Source organism: Mandrillus leucophaeus, unplaced genomic scaffold (genome assembly GCF_000951045.1).
Source record: "Mandrillus leucophaeus isolate KB7577 unplaced genomic scaffold, Mleu.le_1.0 Scaffold1052, whole genome shotgun sequence".
In the NCBI taxonomy this organism is placed as follows: Eukaryota; Metazoa; Chordata; class Mammalia; order Primates; family Cercopithecidae; genus Mandrillus; species Mandrillus leucophaeus.
The window spans coordinates 325,323-350,948 of NW_012098677.1; the positions used below are offsets into that span (position 1 = coordinate 325,323).

The 25,626-nt window shown below is 40.0% G+C and overlaps 1 protein-coding gene across 4 annotated transcripts in view; it reads left to right on the forward strand.

Moving 5' to 3' along the window:
• SIK3 (SIK family kinase 3) overlaps positions 1 to 25,626 on the forward strand; it is a 127,823-nt gene that overhangs the window by 29,594 nt on the left and 72,603 nt on the right. For all 4 annotated transcript variants that reach the window (XM_011982084.1, XM_011982060.1, XM_011982067.1 and 1 more), the window contains one exon: positions 12,855 to 13,016. In XM_011982084.1, the coding sequence (XP_011837474.1) occupies positions 12,878 to 13,016 (139 nt within the window). In that variant the 5' untranslated portion in view covers positions 12,855 to 12,877. The remainder of the gene's footprint in view (positions 1 to 12,854; positions 13,017 to 25,626) is intronic.

Consider the following 25,626-nt stretch of genomic DNA (forward strand, 5'->3'; position numbering starts at 1 on the left):
TGCAAGTGAAGAGACGCATGGATGAAGGAGGGTAGCTGGCGGGGGCGGGTCTGTGACCAGCATTTATATTGTAACTGGCTCAGGATGCATGAGGAAGCCACCCGTCTTTGACCTCACTTTATAGTAAAACATTCATTTATAGTCTGATCATCCAGTCATACCATGACATAAAAATAAGAGCCTTAGAGAACAAATCAAATTATTTTTGCTGTATTGAGTATATATAAATCCCAAAGGGCCAGGCGTGGTGGCTCACTCCTGTAATCCCAGCACTTTGGGAGGCTGAGACGGGTAGATCACTTGAGGGTAGGAGTTCAAGACCAGCCTGGCCAACATGTTGAAACCCCATCTTTACTAAAAAATACAAAAATTAGCTGGGCGTGGTGGCACACACCTATAGTCCCACCTACTCGGGAAGTTGAGGTACAAGAATCACTTGAATATGGGAGGTGGAGGTTGCAGTGAGCCAAGATCACACACTGTACTCCAGCCTGGGCAACAGAGTGAGACTCTGTCTCAAAAAAAAAAAAAAAAACTTAAAGGAATATTTTTGCCTGGCTCCTACATTAGCATTTACTTTCTGTGAAGAATCGTAACCCTGTGGTTGTTATTATCAAGTGTCTACAGACAGCCCAGCTTCTATAGTTAGGTAAAGTAAATTCATAATCAAAACTACAGTCTACAATACCATTCTTACATACAACAGCGTTAACAGTAATTCCTTACTGTCATGTAATAGCCAGGGCATGTTTAGCTTTCTGCACGTTTCAAAACATCTTCTTATAGTTTGTACAAATTACGATGCAACAAATCCATACATCCATTGAGTTGAAAAATGTCTTAAGTTTTTTGTAATCTAAATTTTTAAATAATCTGTAACAACCTCATCTCTTCCCTACAAACATTTACTTTTTTTCTATGCTATGGATTGTCTTAAAAAGTGTCCTACATTTGGAATTTGGCTGATCATATCTTTATTGTGTCATTCAACATGTTCCTGTAGTTCAGTGTTTCTTGGAAAGTGGAAGTTACATTTAGGAATTTGGTTAGTTCAGTTTTTGGAGGGGAAGCAGGAGTGCTCCATAGTTTTTTATTGCATCACTTCTTTAGGAGTTGTATAATATCTGGTTTTCCCACTTTTAGTGATACTTAGAATAATCTTCAGGTTTAGTTATTGTTCACCAAATTGATCCTTTATAAAGTTTCCCATCAGTCTTTTACCTAATGTTTTACCTACTCCTGTCATTCAGTTGCCTAGCTATTTCATTAGAAGTTGCAAGGCCAGGCTTGGTGGCTCGTGCCTGAAATCCCAGCACTTTGGGAGGCTGAGACAGGTGGATCAGGAGGTCAGGAGTTTCAGACCAGCCTGACCAACATGGTGAAACCTCGTCTCTATTGAAAATACAAAAATTAGCCAGGCGTGTTGATGCACACCTGTAGTCCCAGCTACTCGGGAGGCTGAGGCAGGAGAATCGCTTGAACCCAGGAGACAGAGGTTGCAGTGAGCCAAGACTGCGCCATTGCACTACAGCCTGGGTGACAGAGCGAGACTTGTCTTAAAAAAAAAAAAGAAGAAGTTGCAAAATGATGATTATTTGAATTCTCTCATTCATTCTACATTTATGAGTTATTATTCTTCTGTAAAGAACTTTGCCTTATAAACTACTTAGAAACTGTAGCAATGGCAAGATAAATGCTTGATTCTTTCCTTTCCTGTATGTGTCAGTTTTTAGAATAATGAATTGGTTCTCTAGCAATCTCCAGTGGAGACTAAGGAAGTTGGTTTTCTATTTTGTAATATAGTTGTGCAGTTATGGATTTTAGTATATTTTATGTGCTTCAGTCCATTGAGTCGTTCTTCTTTTGATACTGAAATTATTCCACTTAGCCCACGGGAGCCTGGAGCCTCTTCAGGCTGACTCCTGTGTGCTTTTGATGTGAACTCTATAGTCTTTGATATTTTTGTTGCTTTTAGGCAAGATGTCCTATGCTTATCTTGAACATTTCCTGTCCCAGACATGGAATCAAACATTTCTCCTAGGAGCTCTGGGTTTCTTCTCTTTCCTCTCCCCTTACCTACCCTTACCTCCCCTCCCTTCCCCTCCCCTCGTCTCCCCTCTTCTTGAGATAGAGTTTCGCTCTGTTGCCGAGGCTGGAGTGCAGTGGTGTGATCTTGGCTCACTGCAGCCTCCACCTCCCAGGTTCAAGCTATTCTCCTGCCTCAGCCTCCCGAGTAGCTGTGACTACAGGCACACGCCACCTCGCCCAGCTAATTTTTGTGTTTTTAGTAGAGACGGGGTTTCACCATGTTGGCCAAGCTGGTCTTGAACTTCTGGCCTCAAGTGATCCGCTTATCTCGGCCTCCCAGAGCGCTGGGATTACAGGCGTGAGCCACCGTGGCCCGGCCAACTCTGGTTTCTTTAAATGGAAAATAACATTTAAAGACCAGAATATGGATCTCAGGGATGCTCGTTAGTGCTACTGGGTTATGATTGCTTTGAGGAGGGGACAGAGCTGTGAAATACATATTTTTAATAGAGAGGAAAATGAAACGAGTTTATACTAACATTCCAATTAAAATGTAAGATTTCAGCATTTTTATTTCTTAAATATTATCTCCAGTTCTCTTTTCTTTTGTGTTGAAAATTGTGGTTCCAGATGACTTTAACATAATCACTTTTTTGATGTGAATGAGGGGGGAGACTGATTGATTGAAAACAGTACCAGTAGTATTACAAATAATAAGGAGACTTGTGGTTCTTTTTGTTCTTAGGATATATCCCACGAAGAATTGTCTTAGTCTAGTTGGGCTGCTCTAGCAGAATACTTTAGCTTTACTTACAGTTAGGTATTATGTACCATGAATCTACTGACTTTTTTACAGGTTGCTTTCAATTTTTAGAAATGTTTCTTCTGTTTGATTCAATTCTGAATTGTTTCGATTATGTAAGACATTACTTGTTTCCAAAGTTAAAGCTACAAAACAGGGTGCATTCATATATCTGGCTTCCACACCTTTTCCATAAGTAACCATTTATTTAACATTATTCCTTTTGGCAAATCTAAATAAATATACACACATACATACACATGCATATTTGTATTTTCCCTTCCTTCCTACACAAACACACACACTCTACTTATTTTTCTACGTCTTGCAGTGCTTCGTGGATATAAACCCATCCATGGACCAAAAATCCATGGGCTGGAAGGGAAGACACACAGGATAAGAAATTACTGTAATGTAGTTGTTCACTGATGTCATAGAGGCAGATAGACTAAATGTCATTAGATACAAATTATGGAGCAGTTTTTCTCGGGCAGGTGAGTAGGTTAGGGTTAGCTTCAGAGAAACAACCTTTAGGCTGGAGTTTAAAGGATAACCTTGAATTCCAAAGTTCAGGTGGGAATGGGAATGAGAATAGGAGATGGGCATTCCAGCAAGAAGTAAAACCCTGAGCAAAGCGTACAGCTTGTTGGTGAAATAGCAAGTACACATGCAAGTGAACCATGTTCATGAATTAGAACTATATATTGTAGGCTATGAGATGTTGTTGAAGAGTTCTAAGTTAAATGAATGAGACGACCAAAGAAATGTGTTAGAATAACTGGTGACAATGTAAAGGATGATGGAAGAAAGGGAAACATGAAGGATGGAGAGGAGGAGGCATACTGTTTCAATATAAGTCGAAAATTTAGCATATTGTGTAAGTAACTGGATGTTAAGAGTGGGGAAGAAAGAGGAGTTGAAGATGATTCCAAAGTTTCTTTCATGGACATCTAGATGATCGTAAAAGGGATTCAGGAGGAGAACTAGGTTACAGCAGGAAAATAAAGAGAACATTAGTTCAGGCCAGGCACGTTGTAATCCCAGCACTTTGGAAGGCCGAGATAGGTGGATTACTTGAGGTAAAGAGTTTGAGACCAGCCTGACCAACATGGTGGAACCCCGTCTCTACTAAAAATACAAAAATTAGCTGGGCCTGGTGGCACCTGTTGTCCCAGTGACTTGGGAGGCTGAGATAGGAGAATCACTTGAACCTGGGAGGCAGAGGTTGCAGTGAGGCAAGATCGCACCACCCCACTTCAGCCTGGATGACCAAGTGAGTCTCTATCTCAAACAAACAAACAAAGAGAACGCTAGTCCAGTTTTGTCCATGTTAAATTTATATATCTTTCAAATTTTTTTTAATTATAAAAATAAAGATGGGATCTCGCTATGTTGCCCAGGCTGATCTTGAACTCCTAGACTCAAGTGATCCTCCCACCTTGGCCTCCCAATGTGCTGGGATCACAGGTGTGAGCCACCACACCTGACCTAAATTTAGATATCTTTATGACACCTAGGTGAAGGTTTTCAATAGACATTTGAAAACAGGATTTTGGAACTCAGGTGGTTAAGTGACTAGAAACAGTGAATTTGGAAGCCGTTAGCCTTACGTATTGGCGTTAGTTACCATCTCATGCTAGATAAAATTCCCTGGAGACGTGTACTTGAGCTGTTCCCTTTGGAAGACTAGTTAGAGCTAGGATTGCAACATTTTGATAGTCAATATTTTAAAAAATCAAAAGGTACCTCTGTTGACTTGGAGCGTGCAGATTATACTAGCATCTGGTTAGAACCTCTGTTACAGGATTAGCAAACCAACTATTGCTAATACCTTGGTGTAGCATGAGAAACATTGGTACTATATGAGAAAACTTGAATAACATTTTTGAAAGGCCTTTTGTAAGAAATGAGATTCTATTTCAAAGGCTGCCTGGGTTTATGCTTAGTCTAGAAATACTTTTTAAGAAGCCATAAGAAAACAAATCCTTCCTTATACATTACTGTGAATGGACTTGATATGCAAAGTATGGCATGTTTTTTATGAAGACAACTTAAAAAGTGTGTAGTTTACAAACCTTGTTTAATAGCAAAATGAAGAGTAAAAAATGTGTTTTTGTAAAAGCTTATAGTCTCTTCTCTCATTGGTATTCCTTGAGTTAATTTATAATAATAAATTAATAAGTAATTAACATCGTTAATAATAATTTATCATTATTAATAGTAGTTCAAATATAGGGTCTTGCCTTGTTGCCCAGGCTGGAGTGCAGTGACATGATCATAGCTCACTGCAGCCTCGAACTCCTGGGTTCAAGTGATCCTCGTGCCTCAGCCTCTCAACAGATTACTAGGTGCATACCACCATGCCTGGCTAATTTTGTTTGTTTGTTTTCTGAGACCGGGTCTCACTCTGTCGCCCATGCTGGAGTGCAGTGGCATGATCTCGGCTCACTGCCACCTCTGTCTCCCAGGTTCAAGTGATTCTCCTGCCTCAGCCTTCCAAGTAGCTGGTACTATAGGCATGTGCCACCACACCCGACTAATTTTTTTTTGTATTTTGAGTAGAGATGAGGTTTTGCCATGTTGACCAGGCTGGTCTCCGAACTCCTGACCTCAGGTGGTCCACCCACCTCTGCCTCCCAAAGTGCTGGGATTATAGACGTGAGCCACCATGCCTGGCCTATGCCTGGCTGATTTTTAAATTGTTTGTAGCAATGGGGTCTTGCTTTGCTGCTCAGGCTGGTCTTTAAGTGCTGGGATTATAGGCGTGAACCACCATGCCTGGCCTAATCTATAATTATTAAGTATCCATCGTAGGCAGAGTACGATTTTATGTGTAATAATGAGGCATAGAAAAAAATTAAAATAGTTCTAGTTCCACATTTTCAAAACTAAAGCATATCCTGTGATAATGTGTTTCACAAAGAAATTGTGTTTTCTCAAAACTCTCAAGGAAAAGTTTAGTTTGTTTGGAAGAGACAGAAGAAAATTTAGTGTGCTTTTTGCTTGTATACCAAGTACAGACTTGGATATATGAAGACAGGTCATATATGTTAATGTGCCTTTTTGGATTAGTTGGGAAGACTCTTGAATTCATTCAGGTGAGCAATACCTTTTAGCATTCATTTTGCTGATAAAATCTAAGGTTCAGGAAATAGTTTTAATAAACAGGGATAGGAGTGTGTTCAATCATCTTTTGTTCTTTTAATAGATACTTATTAAGTGCTTAATATGTGTCAGATACCGTTCCTTGTACTAGGTACAGTATTGAACAAAATGGCAAGAATGCCTGCCCTCATGGAGCTTGTTTCCTAGTGGAGAAGACAGGTAATACACAAACGAAGTAGGTAGAATGTGTCATTTGTTGGAAATGATAAGGTGCGGAGGGGAAGTGAATATGAAATTGAAATATCAGGAGGTAAGCTGACAATGGAGATGGGGAAGACCTCTCTGAGAAGGTTGTACTTTTGTAAAAGATCATGCAGCTATTTGGGGAAGATCATTTCAAGTAGAAAGAATAGAAAGAACAAAGGCCCGGTGGCAGGAGTATTTCTGCTGTGTTTGAGAAATAGCAGGGTGGCATATGTGGAATAGTAGGATGAGAGAGCCAGGGAAAGAAGGTGAGGTCAGAGGTCATGATCTGGGAACCCATTGGAGGGTTTGACAGGAAAAATGATGTGATCTTATTTAAGATTTGAAAGAATTACCCTGCTACATAGAAATGCAGACTTAATTGTTTGAGTGTAGGAGTTTGAGGCTGCAGTGAGCCATGATCGAGCCACTGCACTCCAACGTGGTCAACAGAGCAAGACCTTGTCTCTTGAAAGAGAAAGAGAGGAAGAAAGAAAAGAGAAAATGCAAACTTACATTCATATAAAATTCTTTACACAATTGTTTAATTGTTGATAGCAGCTTTCTTTGTAATAGCTAAGAACTGGAAACAACCAAAATGTCCTTCAGTGGGTGAATGGATAAGGAAACTCTTGTACATCTATTCCATGCTATACTACTCAACAGTAAAAACCAGCAAATGGGGCCAGGTGTGGTGGCTCACGCCTGTAATCCCAGCACTTTGGGAGGTTGAGGCGGGCGGATCATGAGGTCAGGAGTTCGAGACAAGCCTGGCCAATATGGTGAAACCCCGTCTCTTCTAGAAATACAAAAATTAGCCGGGTGTGGTGGCACACGCCTGTAGTCCCAGCTACTCGGGAGGCTGAGGCAGGAGAATCACTTGAACCCGGGAGGTGGAGGTTGCAGTGAGATTGTGCCACTGCACTCCATCCTGGGTGACAGAGTGAGACTCTGCATCAAAAAAAAAAAAAAGAAGCAAATGGTTAATAGACACATCAACTTGGATGGGTCTTAAGGACATTATGGTGACTAAAAATATCAGGCCAGGCATGGTGGCTCATGCCTGTAATCCCAACACTTTGGAAGGCCTGGGCAGGAATATCACTTGAGCCCATGAGTTTGAGACCAGCTTGGTCAACTTGGTGAAACCCCATTTCTAAATAATTAGCTAGGCATGGTGGCAGATGCTTGTAGTCCTAGCTGCTTGGGAGGCTGAAGTGGGAGGAGGTCAAGGCTGCAGTGAGCCATGATCTTGCCACTGTAATCCAGCTTGAATGACTCTGTCTCAAAAAACAAACATAAGAAAATAAAAAAGCCAATCTCAAAAGGTCGCTGACTGTATGATTCTGTTTATATAGTGTTCTTAAAATGATGAAGTTACATAAATGGAAAACAGATTAGTGGTTTCTAGGAATTAGGGATGGTGGGGCATAGAGGAACAAGCGTGACTGTATAGGGGTAGTGCAAAGGAGATATGTGTGGTGGTGAAATATTTTTGTATCTTTTTTTGATACAAAAAATTGAACAGGGGAAGAGTACTCAGTAATGACTGAGTCCTAATAGTTGTCATTGCTCTTGTAGTAATTGCAGTGGTTGTTCCACAAATCTACACATGTGATAAAGTGACATAGAACTATACATACACATTGTACCCATGTCAAATTCTGGGTTTTGATATTGTTCTATAATTATATAAGATTTAACCATTGGAGGACACTGGGCAAAGGGTACACGGGACCTCTCTGCACTGTCTTTGCAATTTCCTGTGAATCTATAATTATCTCAAAATAAAAAGTTTTAAAGAAAAGATTACTACCTTGGCTGCTCTTTTGAGGAGTAATCCTACGAGATTTTTGCAGAAATCTAGCAGCAAGGTAGTTGCTGTTAAATGAGGCTGGTGGCACTAGAGTGGAGTGAAGACACGGGTGAGAAATAGTTGGATTCTGAATATGATTTGAATGTAGAGTTAATAGAATTTGCCGATGGAGAGGATGCAGGGTGTGAGAGAAAGAGAAGAATGAAAGATGCCATAAAAGTTTTTGGCCTGGTCAATGGAAGAGCGAAGAAAAGAGATAGTAACAAGAAGCAGCAACAAGTCAAGAAGCCCGGTAAGAGGTAGTCGGATTCTTGGCAAGGAAGACAAAATGACAAACCGTCTTCCTCTGGTCAGTGGCAGCCGCGCCTGGGAGTTAGAGGACAATAGGATATGAAAGTGAGTGCACTCTTATTAACCTGCTTAGGGGGAGCTGTGTTAGCTTGGCCTCGCCCTGCTTTTTTGGAAAGAAGCGTTTGTTTGATAAACAGGAAGTCGTTTCCATGGGTGTAGGAAGAAGAAATGATAGAACTGAGTGGCAAAGCAAATAACTACTAGCTGTGGTTAGTTTGGAATTGGCAGAACTTTTTTCAGGTAGTCACCTAAGATGAAGATGAGCACACATACTGCCTTTCCCCCTTTCTAGGCTGGGTTAATTCTTCACTGAATTGTGATGTTTCTGCCTATTGCTCATCCTGCTGTCAGGGTATGTTCGTTTTCAGCTAGTGTTTTGCATCAGCTATGAGTTGTAGACTTAGCAGACAAATGGAGACACTGTCTGTTTAGAGTGGAAAAGTGACTTATTTTAAGAAATGTTGGCTCCCCACCACTATCCCATTAGTGGCATACCTCTGACACTCCACTGAAGCTGGCCTAGGGAAGCTAAGACTGGCTTCTGTGTATTTTTGCTCTTTGAAAGGTCAGAACCTAAATGTACCACAAGATATTTTCTTCCTGAGTAAGATCGGGACAAAATTACAAACAGTGAATTCTGAAGCAAACTTACATGCTGGTGCTCTAATGCTTTAGAAACTTCAAAATCAATTTCCTCTACTTCTAACAATATTACTCTTTGTGGGGTCTGTAAATCTCTTAGTATCAGTTACTTCTTTTCATTTTGCAAGGAAGGGCAGACCAAAAAGATTAAAGAAGACCAATGCCAAATCATGGTCATGGGAAAGTGAGAAAGAGAATTTAAACTCTTTTTACTTTTGAAAAGCACTTGAAACAGGAGAGCCATTTTTTTTCCCTTTTAGCCGAGAGTTACCTCATCCCTGTCTGGGTACATGTTTGGAGTGAAGCTGTGGTCAAAGAAAACTTTAAATTTGTCCCAGGCCTATAATGGCAACTAAATAGATAAGTAGTTGATTGATGGTGAAAAAAGCTTAGTGTGGTGGACTTGATTTTACGCAGCAGGTGTCTAATTGAGGTTTGTTTAAATTGGTGGGGGTGGGGAGGGGGCAGGACTCTAGCTGAGGGCATGGCTGCAGTGTGGATGATTGGGATGAGGATATGGGTAGTATTTGTGGCTCAGTATTTAGGAGAGCTAGTTCACTGAATTGCCTGGAAGAAGCAGAACAACTCTAGAGTTCCTTGCAATTTGAGTTTATCCGGACAAGGTTCAACATGTATTTCGCTTTGCATATTGAGTGGATTCAGAAGCCATTTGGTTTCATTTGCCTTCTGAAAGTACTGCAGTATTTGTTAAAATGCTGTGACTATGTGTTAAGTCCAGACTGGGCTACAGCTCTGGATTTCTTCACTGAAAGTTAAATATCACGTTTGAACTTGAAGAATGTTTGCTGCCTGCCTCTAGAGCATATACGAATATAAAGCAGCCATTTGTCAGCAGGCAGCTGAAAGGCGATTTTCAGCAGGGACTGAAAACCACTGCAGGCCACTGGCTTCCTGGCACACCCACTAGACCTCGTGGGTTTACAGTGAAAGCAAACCAGTGGGAGTAGGGGTTGGGGGGATAAGATGGGCAAAAATCAGAGGAGAGGCTGAGTCTGAATGCGAGTGAGCCACTGGGAGGGGCTTGCATGTGAAGAGCACAGTGCTCCCAAAGAGAAGAAAACTTGAACCCCAAACACAATGACTGGGAGCAAATATCTAATGCAAACACTTAAAAAAAAAAAGTGATTTGTTCCGTAAGTGTATTTAGAGTCCAGGGGAAAAAAAAGTGATTTGTTTGTCTTCTTTGTATCTATAACTATAGGGGTACTGAAGGTAACTTTGGGGAAAGTATTATAGTTTAAGCTGTGTTACCCAGTGCGCTCTTACAGACACCTTTTAACCAGAACTATTAACAGGGACATTCGATGTATAGAAAATCACCTTTAAGCTCTACAGAATCCTGAAGGACTTTGTGCTCTATTAACTAGATGCTTAAGTATTCCCTATATAGTATTGAGTGGACCTTTTCAAAAATGTCTTTTGCAACATCTTTGAAAGTTAAGGTTTTGACATGTGATACTCTTAATCAGAGTATGCGTTTATTCCCAAGTATTCTGTTCTTCCTTTGGGTATAGCATGGAACAGAGTTTACTTGTATTTAGAAGATCAAGAGGCGGGGATATTGGCAGGATAAATGATTTGTCCAGGGACAACTGATGTGTCACTGTAGAGATAAAACAGAACTAGGCTGCATTCCAGCAGCTCTGGCCTGTATAACAGTTTTGAGAACTTTCCAATCACTTTAGGAAAACAAGGTACTTAGAAATTTATAAAGAGTTTCTTAATAAAAGAAAATCACTTATTTTGGAAATTGTGAAATTAATCATTCTGCAGCATTTAAGAAGCGCTTTGATGTGTTCTGGTAATTAGTATTTACTGCCAGATGAATGTCTCTTGGGCATTTTAATTAATGGGTAGCTTGGCCAAATGAGCTTCTGATGGTAAACCTTCATAAGGGTTTATTTTTATGTTTCTCAAGAATAGCTGTCTCTTCAAAGCTCTTTAATTAGACAAGGTTTAGCAACTAAAACATATTATTAGAATAATTAGGCCTTGGGTTAAGAGAAATAGGGGGTCAAAGGAGCAGGTACTGTTATAAAATGGCCTCTTAAAACATAGCGTTCTACCTCTGATGGACGGCCAGTTCTTTCACAGCTTCTGTTAAGTTACTGCCCCTAGTTTGGACTTCGTGTTGTTTAAAGTTCATAGCAGACCTCACTGGAAGCCTAAACACACCTGAATGGGAGCTTACTTATCCCCACCTCTGACCTCCTGGGGAAAGCTTGATTCTAGTCCTTTTAACTGCTAAGTGGAAGACTTCTTATTTTCTCCTTTTTTTTCCTATTAAATTGGTAATCTTGGCTATAACAATGACTTGTATTTTTGAGGGAGATGCTTCAAAAGCCTTGTGTGTGGTGAACAAAAATTACAATAATTCCTTAGAGGATCTTTTGAAATGATTTATATTATCTACATATAAGATATGTTCTTAAAGTGACTATCACATTTGCATTCCCAAATGTTATATACCTTGTGGTCAGAATGCAGTTTGAATTATTTTACAATCTGCTCTGTAGATGGGCTGGCATCTAGCTCCCCTTCTTCAGCCTTCTCCCCTGCCATTTCTTGCCACAAGCGCTCAGTCTTGGCAGTTATTGCTAGTAAATATGTGCCACCCTGAACTTCCTCTTTGTGGTGAAGGAAAGATACACCTGACTGGTCCTGAGAGGGAGTGAGATGTCACCAAAACAATTCTGTATTCTTACCAAAACTACTGTTGATAAATCACAATGTATTTATCTGTGTTCCCTCAGTTTTCACTTTCCTACTATCTCAGGATGCTTAGGATGGCAAATATGTCCTTTTCCCAGCTAGATCAGTTGATTAAAGGACAGTGCTCATGAGGCCATTAGACATTTCTAACAGAGCAACTGTATCATAGCTGACATTTCTAATCCCACTAGCTGTCATGACCTGTATGTGTTGTTGGTTTGATAAAGAACTGAGTCAAAGATATGTATGTCATTGGTGTGGTATAAACCTACTGCTATTATTGGAAAGTTCTTAAAGAACCTGCTAATCCATCAAATCATTTTTGAATATTGAGGATAGCCTGCTTTATAGTATTATAGATTTTATCACATGTAAATTCTTTTGATATGCCTTAGTTAACAACATGGCCAATGAAATGATTTTATTTAAGTTGATAGAAACTTCACTTGGTTTTTAATTGATGTTATCTGTAAAAATTAACATTCTTTAAGAACCATTTGGTAAGCCCCATAAATGCATATATAAAGATGTAGGTATATCACTGTTCGCTCCAGAGAACAGTTACCAAGTAAGTGTGTTTTTATGTCAAATCTAAGAACTTTGAGAAAGCAGAAAAGATAGTAACCAAAACAGAGTGTTCTATCGAGCAGTTTTCTCCCCTTAGCAGTGACTAATTTCTGTCCACCCTTTCCTTAAATGATTGAATATTGGGGCCTTGCTTTTTTACCTCCTCTTTAACACAGGAAATATTTCTGATACTTATCTTCATGTGTGTGTTTGCTCATGTCTGTGCAATCTTCTGCAGTGGGGATATGAAAAGAAAGGTACTGAGTTCTATGACCCTTGAAAAACACCGTATAACCCTCAGAACTCTCTTTTCCTAATGAAAGTACTAGTGTGTTCTTATGCATACTTTTGTATAACAGGATTTATACTTATAATAGTTTGGCTACGTATTACTAATGAATTTTGATAGATGCAAACCAGGACTATCAATGTGTTGTTCTCTCGTTGTTCATTTCGCCTCTTTCACTCACTTACTTGAGAGGGCCCCTTGTAGCCCTCCTTAAGTCTACCTTTTGAAATTACCCAAGTGTCCAAAATGAAAACTGACTGTATTCTTCTTCAACACAGACCACCTGGTGGCCCATGGTAGAATGGCAGAAAAGGAGGCCCGTCGGAAGTTCAAACAGATCGTCACAGCTGTCTATTTTTGTCACTGTCGGAACATTGTTCATCGTGATTTAAAAGCTGAAAATTTACTTCTGGATGCCAATCTGAATATCAAAATAGCAGGTGAGAACTGTACTGAGGATGTCAGATAGGGACAAAGGAGCTTTTCCTTGGGGTTCTTTAAGCAAGGGATTATCTGTTTCCATCTCTTCAGAAAGAACTATTGTGAAAATAAGGAAAATTTAAGATGAAAAGCAAATAGCCTGAAAATTGATAAACTTTAAAAGTACTCCCCCCCCGGCACCCCCCCCCTTTTTTTGTTGTTGTTGAGTCTTATTGTCACCCAGGCTGGAGTGCAACGGTGTAGTCTTGGCTCACTATAGCCTCCATCTCCCAGGTTCAAGCGATTCTCCTGCCTCAGCCTCCCAAGTAACTGGGATTACAGGTGAGCATCACCACACCTGGCTAATTTTTATATTTAGTAGAGTTGGGGTTTCGCCATGTTGGCCAGGCTGCTCTCGAACTCCTGACCTCTAGTTATCCGCCTGCCTTGGTCTCCCAAAGTGCTGGGATTACAGGTGTGAGCCACCACACCCGGCCTATTTATTTTTAATTTAGTATCAGCTGGAACTAGGCTGGGGAGAAAGAAGGGAAAGGGTGATATTTAGAATACTATTACTTTGGTTAACAGGTTCTTTTTTAAATAATAAGAAATAAAATAAGTAATAAAGTAGAAAGGAAAACTGCTAAAATTGTATACCCTCTCACCTTCACTTAAGAAGGTTGATTTATGTCACTGCTGACACAGAGCATACTTATTCTAAAGGCTGTAATTTTATGATAATTTAGGAAAAATAGATCTTAGAGTGGCTTATAGGCAGTCCAGCTTTTTGTCTTCTCAAATTTTACTAGTCTGCTTATCTGACAGTGCCTTAAAAGCACTTTTCACTGCCTCGATCTGTTCATGCTTTAGTAAACTGTCAGCATTTTGCCTAATGAATACAAACTCACCATTTACTGATAAAAGAAAGTGACTGCAATCTATAGAGAAACTGTAAATATGAAAATAAGCCATTTATGTTTGCTGACACTTTCTGGTATAGCATCATGTATCCCCTGTCTCCCTGATAAAAGGAGGGGCATCTCATGTAGAAAACTGAAATGTAGCTAGAATGTAATTGTCTTGAAAAGGCAAGGTATAAAGCAGTTCTAAGGATTTTCTTCCTTAGTAGAAGTGAGATTTGAGAGTTTGGATTTTTATCATAGGTCAAAGTTACCTAAGCGTACCTTTGCAGGGTCACAATTCTTCTAAGAGTTGCTTTTGTGTAGAGAAGCCCGTTCACTTTTACATCCTGGAGCATCACCTAGCTTTTTATTTATCTGAAGCTGACGGCTACACTTTTGTTTAGAACTTTCACATCGTTTATAAGTTCTTTGAGTCCTGCACTAGGTTATTACCAAGTAACACAGGAATTAAAGACTTTCTTTATCTTATATAAAATCATGTTTTCCTTGCTGTCATGTCTGTCTTATTTTCTCTAAAGCTCTCTAGATATTGGTGGTTCCCACAGAGGTGTGTGGCATGGAAAAGCCTGGCAATTTCAAACCTTCTTTTGTTATTATTTGTTGGAGCTTTAATTAAATTAATAGTAATAATACCTAATAAACTTCACAACCCTTAAAACTGTAATAAAAGATTGATTAATGTCTCATTATTACTATAACAAATTACCACAAACTTAGTGACTTGAAAAAACAGATTTGTTAGCCTGTAGTTCTGGAGGTCAGAAGTCCAAGCTGGGTCTCACGGGGTGAAAGTGAAGACAGCAGCAAGGACTGTTCCTCCTGGAGGCTCTGAAGGAAAAATGTGTCCTTGCCTTTTTTAGCTTCTAGAGGTCACCTGCATTCTTTAGCTCAGCCCCTTCCTTCCATCACTCCAACCTATGGCTTCCATCGTCACATCTCCTACTCCTAATTCCAACCCTCCTGCTTCCCTCTTGCAAGAACCTTTGTCATTATATTGGGCCGTCTCAGATAACCCAGGACCATCTCTCTCCCACGCCCACCTTGTTTTGTTTTTGTTTTCGAGACAGAACCTCATTCTGTCACCCAGGCAGGAGGGCAGTGATGTGATCTCAGCTCACTGCAACCTCAGCCTCCTGAGTATCTGGGACTACAGGTACACACCCCATGCCCAGGTAACTTTTGTATTTTTAGTAGAGACGGGGTTTTACCATGTTGGCCATGCTGGTCTCGAACTCCTGGCCTCCAGTGATCCACCCACCTTGGCCTCACAAAGTGCTGGGAGCCACCATGTCCGGCCTCATCTCCCCATTTTAAGATCCTTAATCCTGTTAATACAGGTCTCTTTTACCATGTATGGTAACACATTCCCAAGTATGGGGGATTGGGATATAGATGTATTTAGGGGGCCATTATTCAACATGCCACAAATGTCATTGTAAGGCTCTTTGGATTATAGATTAGGGTAGTGAGTTAAAAGAAGGCCCTGTGGACACGTGCCACCCACTCTGCACTGACCGGCCCACCTGGGTAGCAGAGGACACCCCCACTCCCCCAAGCATTGAAGACATAGTTTATTTCCTCGTGTCCTTTCTCCCTTGGGTGTAGTTGCGGTGGGGAAGGAGGGAAGGATGGGATGATCTCCATTGCTTGGGCTCTGCATCCGAGTCCATGGTGTGCCACTGTACTGGGAGCTGTGGAGCCTGCTGCAGTGGGAGTGTGTGGAACACCTTGAGCAAAGGGGAGTTTTGTCTTGTGTGTTTTGAAAAAGTCTTAATGAAGGGAATGTTATTCATTCTTAGTAGTATAGTTTGCAGTTCTTAATGGCAAATAGTAAGTTTCAGTAGAAAACAAAACAAAACAAAAAGAAGGCCCTCCTTATATTCTCTAGTTTTATTTTCCCTCCGCTGACCCAAAGTTAAAAATTTTCTTAATGGTTCCTTGGTTCTTGATTTTGAATTTAGGATCATTTTGATTTAGTTCAAGAAATTTCTTTTTTTTTTTTTTTTTTTGAATTTAAAAAAAAAAACCCAGGTTAGCCCACAACACTGATCTATATAATTTTCTGAAGAATTTCTTCCTTTTTTTTTTTTTTTTGAGAAGAAATCTCGCACTGTTGCCCAGGCTGGAGTGCAGTGGTGCGATCTCCACTCACTGCAACCTCTGTCTCCCAGGTTCAAGCGATTCTCCTACCTCAGCCTCCTGTGTAGCTGGGATTACAGGCATGCGCCACCAAGTTCAGCTAATATTTTGTATTTTTAGTAGAGGCGAGTTTTACTGTGTTGGCCAGGCTGGTCTTGAACTCCTGACCTCGTGGGATCTGCCTGCGTCAACCTCCCAAAGTGCTGGGATTATAGGCCTGAGCCACCACGCCTGGCCGTTAAGGAAATTTCTATATCCTTTAGTTTTTACATTGAGAAACTCAGAGTAAAAACAGAGATTATTGATAATTGAAATTGGAAACTCTACTGAAATATTTGGGTAAGGAGATTTTTAAAGGCTTTTTTTGTTGTTGTTGTTGTTAATAGTTAAATTCAAGGAGTCACAATGAGAGTGTCTACCTGCTGATATGTAATTACAGACTGCGGAGTGCTGGCAGCCAGCCTTGGGCTCTCTCTGTGTTAACACATACTTCGGCAAGATTTTTAAGTTCATTAACGCAAAGTGTACATTTTTATTATTTGTTTTAAGAGCAAAAGAAAAAAATATATGAGCACCTCTAGTTTTGCGGCCTGCTACAATACCTAACATTAGCTTTGCTCATACATTCTTTCTCTTACATGCCATCATTGCTCAGTTTCTCAGTCATTGCCTGAACCTCCTTTCTTGCACATAAATTAAATAGAATTCTCATTCTCACCTCCCAGTTCTTTTTTGAACTTAATGGACTAGTGGGAGAAATACTTCTAGTTGAAGCCAACTAGAACATGACTAATTTTGGAGAGGTAGGTTGGATGTTTTTGACAGGATGAGGTCAGATAGGTAACGAAATCAACTTTAATTCTAAAAGCCAAAAGTAACTTTCAGATTCCTGATCTTTTTAATGGCCTCCCTTTTGGTAAAGTACTTTAAATCTCAATAAGAAGAAACTACTATATATGAAAGAAACATGCGAGAGAGAAAAAGTTTTTTTGGTTTTATTTTAAGAAGTTAGTCTTGGCTGGGCGTGGTGGCTCACGCCTGTAATCCCAGCACTTTGGGAGGCCAAGGCGGGCAGATCACCTGAGGTCAGGAGTTTGAGACCAGCCTGGCCAACGTGGTGAAAACCCGTCTCTACGAAAGTACACAAATTAGCTGGGCATGATGGCGGATGCCTGTAATCCCAGCTACTCGGGCGGCTGAGATGGAAGAATCACTTGAACCCAGGAGGCAGAGGTTGCAGTGAGCCGAGATTACGCCATTGCACTCCAACCTGGGCGAGAGAGCGAGACTCCATCTCAAAAAAAAAAAAAGAAAAAGAAAAGAAGGAGAAGTTAGTCTTAAGCAGTTCATCTTTAAAATAATCATATATGTTATAGTAGCAAAATAACTTGGAACTAATAAAACTCAGGAAGTATAAAAGATTCATGTTTTCTTTATGCCATTGTTTAAGTGATTTTAATGAAAGTAATCATGCATCCAGTTTCGTGTAGAAGATGAATAAATCGGTCTATGGATATTTGTGTTTACATTAATTTATTTTTACTTTTTGTATTAATGTGGTGATTTACATTTGATACTGTTTATTTGTTTGTTTTGTAGAGACAGGATCTCACTATGTTGCCTAGGCTGGTCTCAAACTCCTGGCCTCAAGCGATTCTCCTGCCTTGGCCTCCCAAAGTGCTAGGATTATAGGTGTGAGCCACTATGACCACCCCTTCCCTCTCTTTTTTAAGAAACTGGGTCACCTTCTGTTGCCCAGGCTGGAATGCAGTGGCATAATCATAGCTCACTGCAGCCTCAACCTCCTGGGCTCAAGTGATCCTCTTGCCTCAGCCTTCTGAGTAGCTGGGACTACAGGCATGTTCCACCACACCTGGCTAATTTTAAAAATTTTTTGTAGAGATGGGGTGTCACTATGTTGCTTAGCCTGGTCTCAAACTCTTGGCCTCAACCAATCCTCCCTCCTTAGCCTCCCAAAGTATTAGGATTACAGGCATGAGCCACATGCCTGGCCTACATTTGATATTTGATACTGTAAAAAGGTAGCTATCACAACTGTCCATACTAGTTCTCTTCAAGAGAATAAATGTTCCCTAGATAGGTAGATATTAGTCATAGATATTATAAGTTATAATTATAGTACAAGTTATATGTTCAGTTATAAATATTATAAGATTCAGCTGAGCAAGGTGGCATGCATCTGTAGTTCCAGCTAGTTGAGATCAAGGCTGAGGCAGGAGTCTCACTTGGACTCAGGAGTCTGAGTCTAGCCTCATAGTGATACCTTGTCTACTGGAAAAAAAAAAAAAAACGGATTGAACCATTATTCCATTGTTTATGATTTTTTTGTACTTAATTCTTATTTATGAATTTTTGTTCTAGTTCTATTTCTAGAGAGAATAAAGCCCAGGTGAATAACTTTGTTTTATTTCTGGTTTTAGAATTATTAATAACAAATCCATGTTCTTAATGACAATAGCAAACCTGTCTTCTGTAGAATTTTAAAAAAGATGTTTCTGTGATTAGTAATACAGAAGCAGCTTTGATCATTTTCAGAATAAAGAACTTTACGACAGGGAGAGGTGGCTCATGCCCATAATCTCAGCACTTTGGGAAGCTGAAGTGGGAAGATCACTTGAGGCCAGGATTTTGAGACCTGGGGCAACATAGTGAGATTCCATCTCCTTTTTATTAAGAAGAAAAAAGAAAAAAAAAAAAAGAAATTTATTTGTAAAGGCAGTCACCAAGTCTAGAACTAAGAATTTGTGGAGGTAATCTAGAATCTTATCTGTTAATGAAGCCTCTTTACATAATGGCACAGAAGAGAAAAAAGAAGTGTGAAACATGACTCCAGCCCTAAAGAACTGAGGCTATTTGGGCAGCAAACATTTAGATCTTTGAAAAGCTAGTAACACCAAAATTATGCTTTGCATATCTATAATGTACTTCACAAAGCATTTTTACAGATATCACCCAATTTTATTATTTGGCATGCAAATATAGCTTATTAAAATCTCTTCACCTTCTGGCACATTTAACTCTCCAAAACCTCTGAATTTCTTGTAAGGAGCACCCAAGCAAGGTATAGAGAATCCCCATGCTGGGAAACGAATAGGATTCTTGGCCTCCGACTTTTAACTTTTCTGGCCTGAGATGTGTAAGGATCCACAGAGGAGCAGTGGAAGGACAGGGAGGCACAACGCAGCTCAGTCAGCATGGAGCCAGCATCGCTGGATGACAGTACCCTTAACAGCTACCAAATTATAGCTGGATACAATAGAAGAGATGTTACAAGGCACATCATGACTCATTATCACATTAATTGTACAGTCTAATTAGCATAGGAGTGCAGAGGATGACAGAACTACTTTAGTTTGTAAGATTCCACCAGATTGTCAGTTCCACAGGGACTGTAACCATGTCCTGTTTATTGTCACACTCCTACTGGCTCATACCTGCCCGTCCTGTAGCAGGTGCCCCCCAGCTTTGTCGAACTGAAGTTCAGGCAGTACTGATGAGGACATGAATATTGTATTAAGGACGTGGTATTTGAGGTGCGTCCAGTGTCATGTGATTAGGTGATCAGGTGTGAAGGAGAGAATTCCATCAAGTGTTAATAAGGCACCTGTCAGTTGCAGACACTGATCTAGGCACGGGGTACAGCAGCCAGTAAGATAACCCCTTGGAACTAACATTCTAATGGAGAGAAATAGACCATAAATACAAATAAGCTCTCGTAGGGCTGTGACAAAGATAAACTCGAGTAACATGGCAGAATGATTTGTGTGAGAGGTACTGCTTTTAGCCAGGATCTTCAAAATGTTCCATGCAGGAAGAAGAACACTGCGAAGGCCTGAGAGAGATGAATTCAACATAGAAGAAAGGGGTAGAAGAAAGTCCAGCATGGCTGGAGATAACAGATAAAATGGGAAGTGGAAGAAGTTGGGGTGAGAGAGATGGCAAAGGCCGGTTGCATGTGGTTAGGATGTGGGATTTCATTTAGGTTCCAGTGGGCACTGAGCTGGAGCAGCATGGGCAGCAGTAGAATGCACAAGGTCTATTTGAGGAAAAAAAAAAAAAAGGATGAGCAGCTCAGTGAAAGGGAAGGTTAAAGGAGGGGAGTCTCCCCGAGAAGGCAGGAGAGGTAAGTGTTTCTACTAGATTGAGATCATTTGAATGTAAGACTTATTAATCCAATTCAGTATGGAGAAGGCAAAAAGCTGGAAGCTGAGGGAAGGGAAGGGCCTCCTGGCAATCGGAAGGCCAGTTAAAGACTGTGAATGGTAAAATCCCGCATGAGGGTGATGGTGGCAGTAGACATGCAAAGGAAGAAAACGGCAACAAATTCAAGAGAGAAAGCAAGCGAGAATTTCTAGGACCAGGTAACCAATCATGTATCTTGGCCAGGAAGAGGGAATTTTGAAAGATATGTTTAGAAAAAAATGAAATTTTCTTACTTATGGATTATATGAAGCTATCAAAAAAATGGTGTTTTTAAAATGGTTGCTGTATTGCTATTTGAAAGTAATTTTAATGTCCTTGTCCCCAAAGATTTAAGTAGCAAGGTGGCTATATTTAAAATAGATTGCCTAGGCCGGGCATGGTGGCTGACGCCTGTAATCCCAGCACATTGGGAGGCCAAGGTGGGCGAAATCACCTGAGGTCGAGAGTTTGAGACCAGCCTGACCAACATGGAGAAACCCCGTCTCTAGTAATACAAAATTAGCCTAGCATGATGGCGCATGCTTGTAATCCCAGCTACTCGGGAGGCTGAGGCAGGAGAATCGCTTGAACCCAGGAGGCGGAGGTTGCGGTGAGCCAAGATCGTGCCATTGCACTCCAGCCTGGGCAACAAGAGTGAAACTCTGTCTCAAAAAAAAAAAAAAAAAAAAAAAAAAAATAGATTGCCTAAGAAAAACCTGAAATGTAGCTGGCTTACTCCCTGAAGAAAATTTCTTTCAAATACTCAGACGTTATGAGAATGTTTTGAAAATTGTGGAAACTTTTTTTTTAAACCTAAGGAAGTTGGAAACTTTTGTCTTTAAATGTCGACTCCCAGAATGGTCTCCATGAGATAGTTTCCACTCCCGTGTTATTGTTTTAGTTGGCAATCAGTAGACAGCAAAGATCAGAAATGCAACTATAGAAAGGCTAATATTCTGGAAAGAATTTTCAGAGCATGGATTTAAGGTACTATGGAAAATTTTGACCTTAATGCAGTGAGAGCTAGATCATTTTATTTTTTTAGAGAGAAATTAAAACATTTCCTAACTCAATTGACCTTTTACCCTTAGTATGACTATACTGAGGTACCATCATATAGAAAAGAAAGGTTGGAAACCTTGGATTTTTGAGTACCCTTCCACAGTGTGATGATTGACAGTGTCTCTGACTGGTCACAGGAAGTAGTTATGCAGTATTCATTATGTCAATCTAAATTTTATTTCATGATTCTAACGCCCTTTTTTTAGGCTGTCATTCATTGCACCTCACAGGTTGACAGGTCCAATAAATTAAGACCATAGAGGCCTTTGTGTTTGTCCTGAATTCAGGTCATAATAGAATGTAGGAATGTTAACAGCTAGACCTGTGTTCTCGCCCTGAAATGGCGTATGACTTTTACCAAGAAGCTGCTAAATAACCTTCCTTCATGTTGACCCTTGGGAATATGAAATTTGAAATACTATCTCTCTTGAATCCTATTCCTGAGACTAGAACTTTACAAATTTATATTCTACTTAATGTCATATCTATATTTTTAAATATTAAGATTATTAACTTAGTTTAACACAGAAAAAACGTTGATGTTACGGGAGGGTGCACTCTATGTAGCCTATGGTTTCATGTAACTCTTGAAACACCGAAGTGTGACACCTGAGGCTGTGTAAACAGAGGCCAGCCTGATAAGCTGAGAATCAAGAATTTGATGCTCAACCATAGACTCCTCTTACTCATACTTCTAGCTTGTGTGAAGTGACTTCTCTATTACTTTTCCTCAGCCTCAAGGATTTTCATGCCATTATCTATTAATTGCATGTCACTTATTTTGGGGATAATTAGAAAAAGGGGGATTGAGAAGTTGAGAATAGAAAAGGGGAGAGAAGCAAAGGGCAGAAAAGAAATGGAAGCTTTTGCTTTGAGGCCTTGTAGGGGGTCGGGGGTGGAAAAAAAAGTGTGGGAGAAGCCTGAGCCCGAAAGCTTGCCTCCTCCCTCTACAGGGAGAGGGAGTTGAGCGGAGTGTAAGAGGGTGGATGGCATGTGCTTCTGACCTACCAAAGCATCTGGAAATTTCGGACTGCTGTTTGTCTCTGAGACTGTGTTGGGCATAGCATTGAATAAAGTGTGGATCCATAAGTATGTGAAGTGATATTCCGCAGTGTATACATATATCATAACGTGTACGATGTACCCTGTAAATATACACAATTATTGTAACTTGCCCATTAAAATGAAACTGAAAATATAAATAAAACATGAGCAGTGATGACTAAAAGCCAAAGTTTCATCTTAATCTGTTTAATATCTAGAACACAGAAAAATAAGTTTATCGGCATTTTATTGAAGCTGCAGAAAATGACAGCTTTGAAAAATCTCTAGCAAGCAAGGTATGGTTTAAGGAAATTAGGTGTACACTTAACCTATAGTTTGTTTCCTTTCCTTTCCTTTCTCCTTTTCCTTCCTTCCTTCCTTCCTTCTTTCCTTCCTTCCTTCCCTCCCTCCCTCCCTCTTTCTTCTCCTTCTCTATTTTTTCTTTTTTTCTTTTCTCTTTTTCTTTCTCTCTTTCTTTCTTTTTCTTTCTTTTCTTTCTCTCGCTTTTCTCTCTCCTTCCTTCCCTTCCTCTCCTTCCTTCCTTCCTCCCTCCCTCCCCTCCCTCTCCTCTCCCTCTCCCTTCCTTCCTTCCTTTCTTTTTCTTTCTTTCTTTTCTTTTCTTTTTCTTTCTCTCCTTCCTTCTTCCTTCCCCCCCCTTCTTCTCCTTCTCTGTTTTCTTTCTCTTTCTTTCTCTTTCTTTCTTCCTTCCTTCCTTCCTTTCTTTCCTTTCCTTTCCTTTCATTTCTTTCTCTCTCTTTTCTTCCTTCCTTCCTTCCCTCCTTCCCTCCTCTCCTCTCTTCTCTTCTCCTCTCCTCTCCCCCACTTTCTTTTCTTTTTTCTTTTCTTCCTCTCTCTCTGTCTTTCCCTCTTTCCTCTCTCTCTCTTTCTCTTCCTTCCCTCCCTCCTTCCCTCTCTTCCTCCCTTCAATCCCTCTGTCCCTCCCTGTCACCCAGACTGGAGTGCAATGGTGCAATCATAGCTCACTGTAACCTTGAACTCATGGGCTCAGGGGATTCTCCCACCTCAGCCTCCCAAGTAGCTGGGACTACAGGTGTTTGCTACCATGCCTGGCTAATTTTTAAAGTTTTTGTAGAGATGGGATTTTGTTTTGCTGCTCAGGCTGGTCCTGAATTTTTGAGCTCAAGGGATCTTCTTACCCCGCCTCCCTAAGTGTTGGGATTACAAGCATGAGTGACTATGCCCGGCCTCTTACCTGTAGTTTTTAGTTTAAGATGTTTTAGAAGAACATTGATATTCTATCCATTTAGAGTAGTGTTTTACTTTTATTAGTGGATATAGAAACTATATCTGCTAGAGAAGAACTATAGAAAAGTTATAGAAACTTAGAGTTCTTATAGGAACTCTAAGAACTTTTATGTAAGTCTGCCCAAGATCATGTTTCCTCATGAGGATCGTAAGCTCTTCAAATGCAAGTTGATGTTGGGAAGGGACTAACAGATCAGTCAGAGTGCTCCTTCCCTCTGATTCTGAGGGAGGCTTTACTGTGTTGTGTAAAGTGTGTTGGAAGCCAGGCGTGGTAGCACGCACCTGTAGTCCCAGCTACTCAGGAGGCTGAGATCGAAGGGTTGCTTGAGCCCCAGAGGTTGAAGCTGCAGTAAGCTTTGATTTGCACCACTGTTCTCTAGCCTACGTGACAGAGCGAGACCCTGTCTCTCAAAAAAAAAAAAAAAAAAGTGGAAAAAATTTTTTAGCATTTATGAGATCACACCACTGCACTCCAGCCTAGTGACATAGCAAGACTCCGTCTTAAAAAAAAAAAACTGTCTCTCAAAAAAAAAAAAAAAAAACCAATAAAAATGTTTACTTTTTGTGTATAGATGAGGTCTCGCTCTGTCGCCCAGTTTGGTCTTGAACTCCTAAGCTCAAGCGATCTTCCTGCCTCGGCCTCCCAAAGTGCTAGGATTACAGGCATGAGCCACTGTGCCTGACCTAAAACATTCTTTTAATGTGATATTATAGAAATTTAAAATTAAAGCGATGTCAAAAAGAGTGAGGCTGACTTTTTAGGCAAGCCTTTGCAAGGTGGCAGAATATTAGTAAAAGTCCCCATTATTATCAGAATCTGGTTGTCATTTATGAGTTCTGAAATATACCTTATCAGTTCTCTTAAAATCATAAGAGAGGGTATATAATATCTGTATCCGTTTTCTTAGCATCAGAAAGTCAGTTTGCTAGTGGTAAGCATGGGTATTTCATCTAATCTTTTTAAAATATCCTGATTTGTGTGGTCTTTGGCTCATCTTTGCGGAGACTATACACAGACCATCCTTAATTTACCACCTCAAGTAGTATACAGGATCTTTTCCCAGCCAGTGATTTCTGAATCCTCAGAGATTCTCAATATTCCAAGAGATTCATGTCATACAAAGTGATAATGACTCTTCTATTTTTTAGATGTTAATACATGAAATAATTACTTAGGTCTTTCCGCCCTTCTTAAAGGAATAGTTTGAGAGCCTCTGAGCATAAATTGAGTCTACCTGCTGGCAGGATGCTGATGAGCATGCTTATGACTCGGTCATTCCATTTATTGTTCAAGTAGTTGGTTATCATAATAGCTTTGACCAGGGTGCAGTTTTTCATTGTATTTTATTAAGTTTACATCTGTTATGGATCACTAGATTATATAAAGCATAAAGAACACTAATGTTGAAATTCAAACTGATGAGGATAAAAATGATAATTCTATAATGCCTCAAGACAACCTTCACCAAATTCATGAATTGTCTTCATTTGGCCATAATTCTTATACAGCACATCAAATGGTATTTCTAGGGCCTGAAAAAACAAAGTTTTAAAATGTTACATTACATACATACACACAAAATATGTATATACCACATGTATACACATTTTTTACACACATATCCGTATCTATATCTCTCTATATATGTTATATCCAGTTTGATTTATTGGGAATAAAGGCTATCTACATTCATAGTGTATTATTTACAAATAAGTGCTAATAAGTAATAACCCAATATTTGTTAATCCGTTTCATTATTTAAAAACAAAGCACGAAAGTAATTCATATAATCAAGTCTGATTTTTAGGTTCAAACATGTAAGTCTTCCAAATCCTAGGTCATGAAAAGTATTCATCTATTTTGTGTATTATAATCTCAGTATATTTGTGACTTCCAGAGCCAGATACAGTGGGTCATGCTTGTAATCCCAGCACTTTGGGAGGCCAAGGCTGGAAGATCCCTTGAGACCAGCCTGGGCAACATAATAAGACC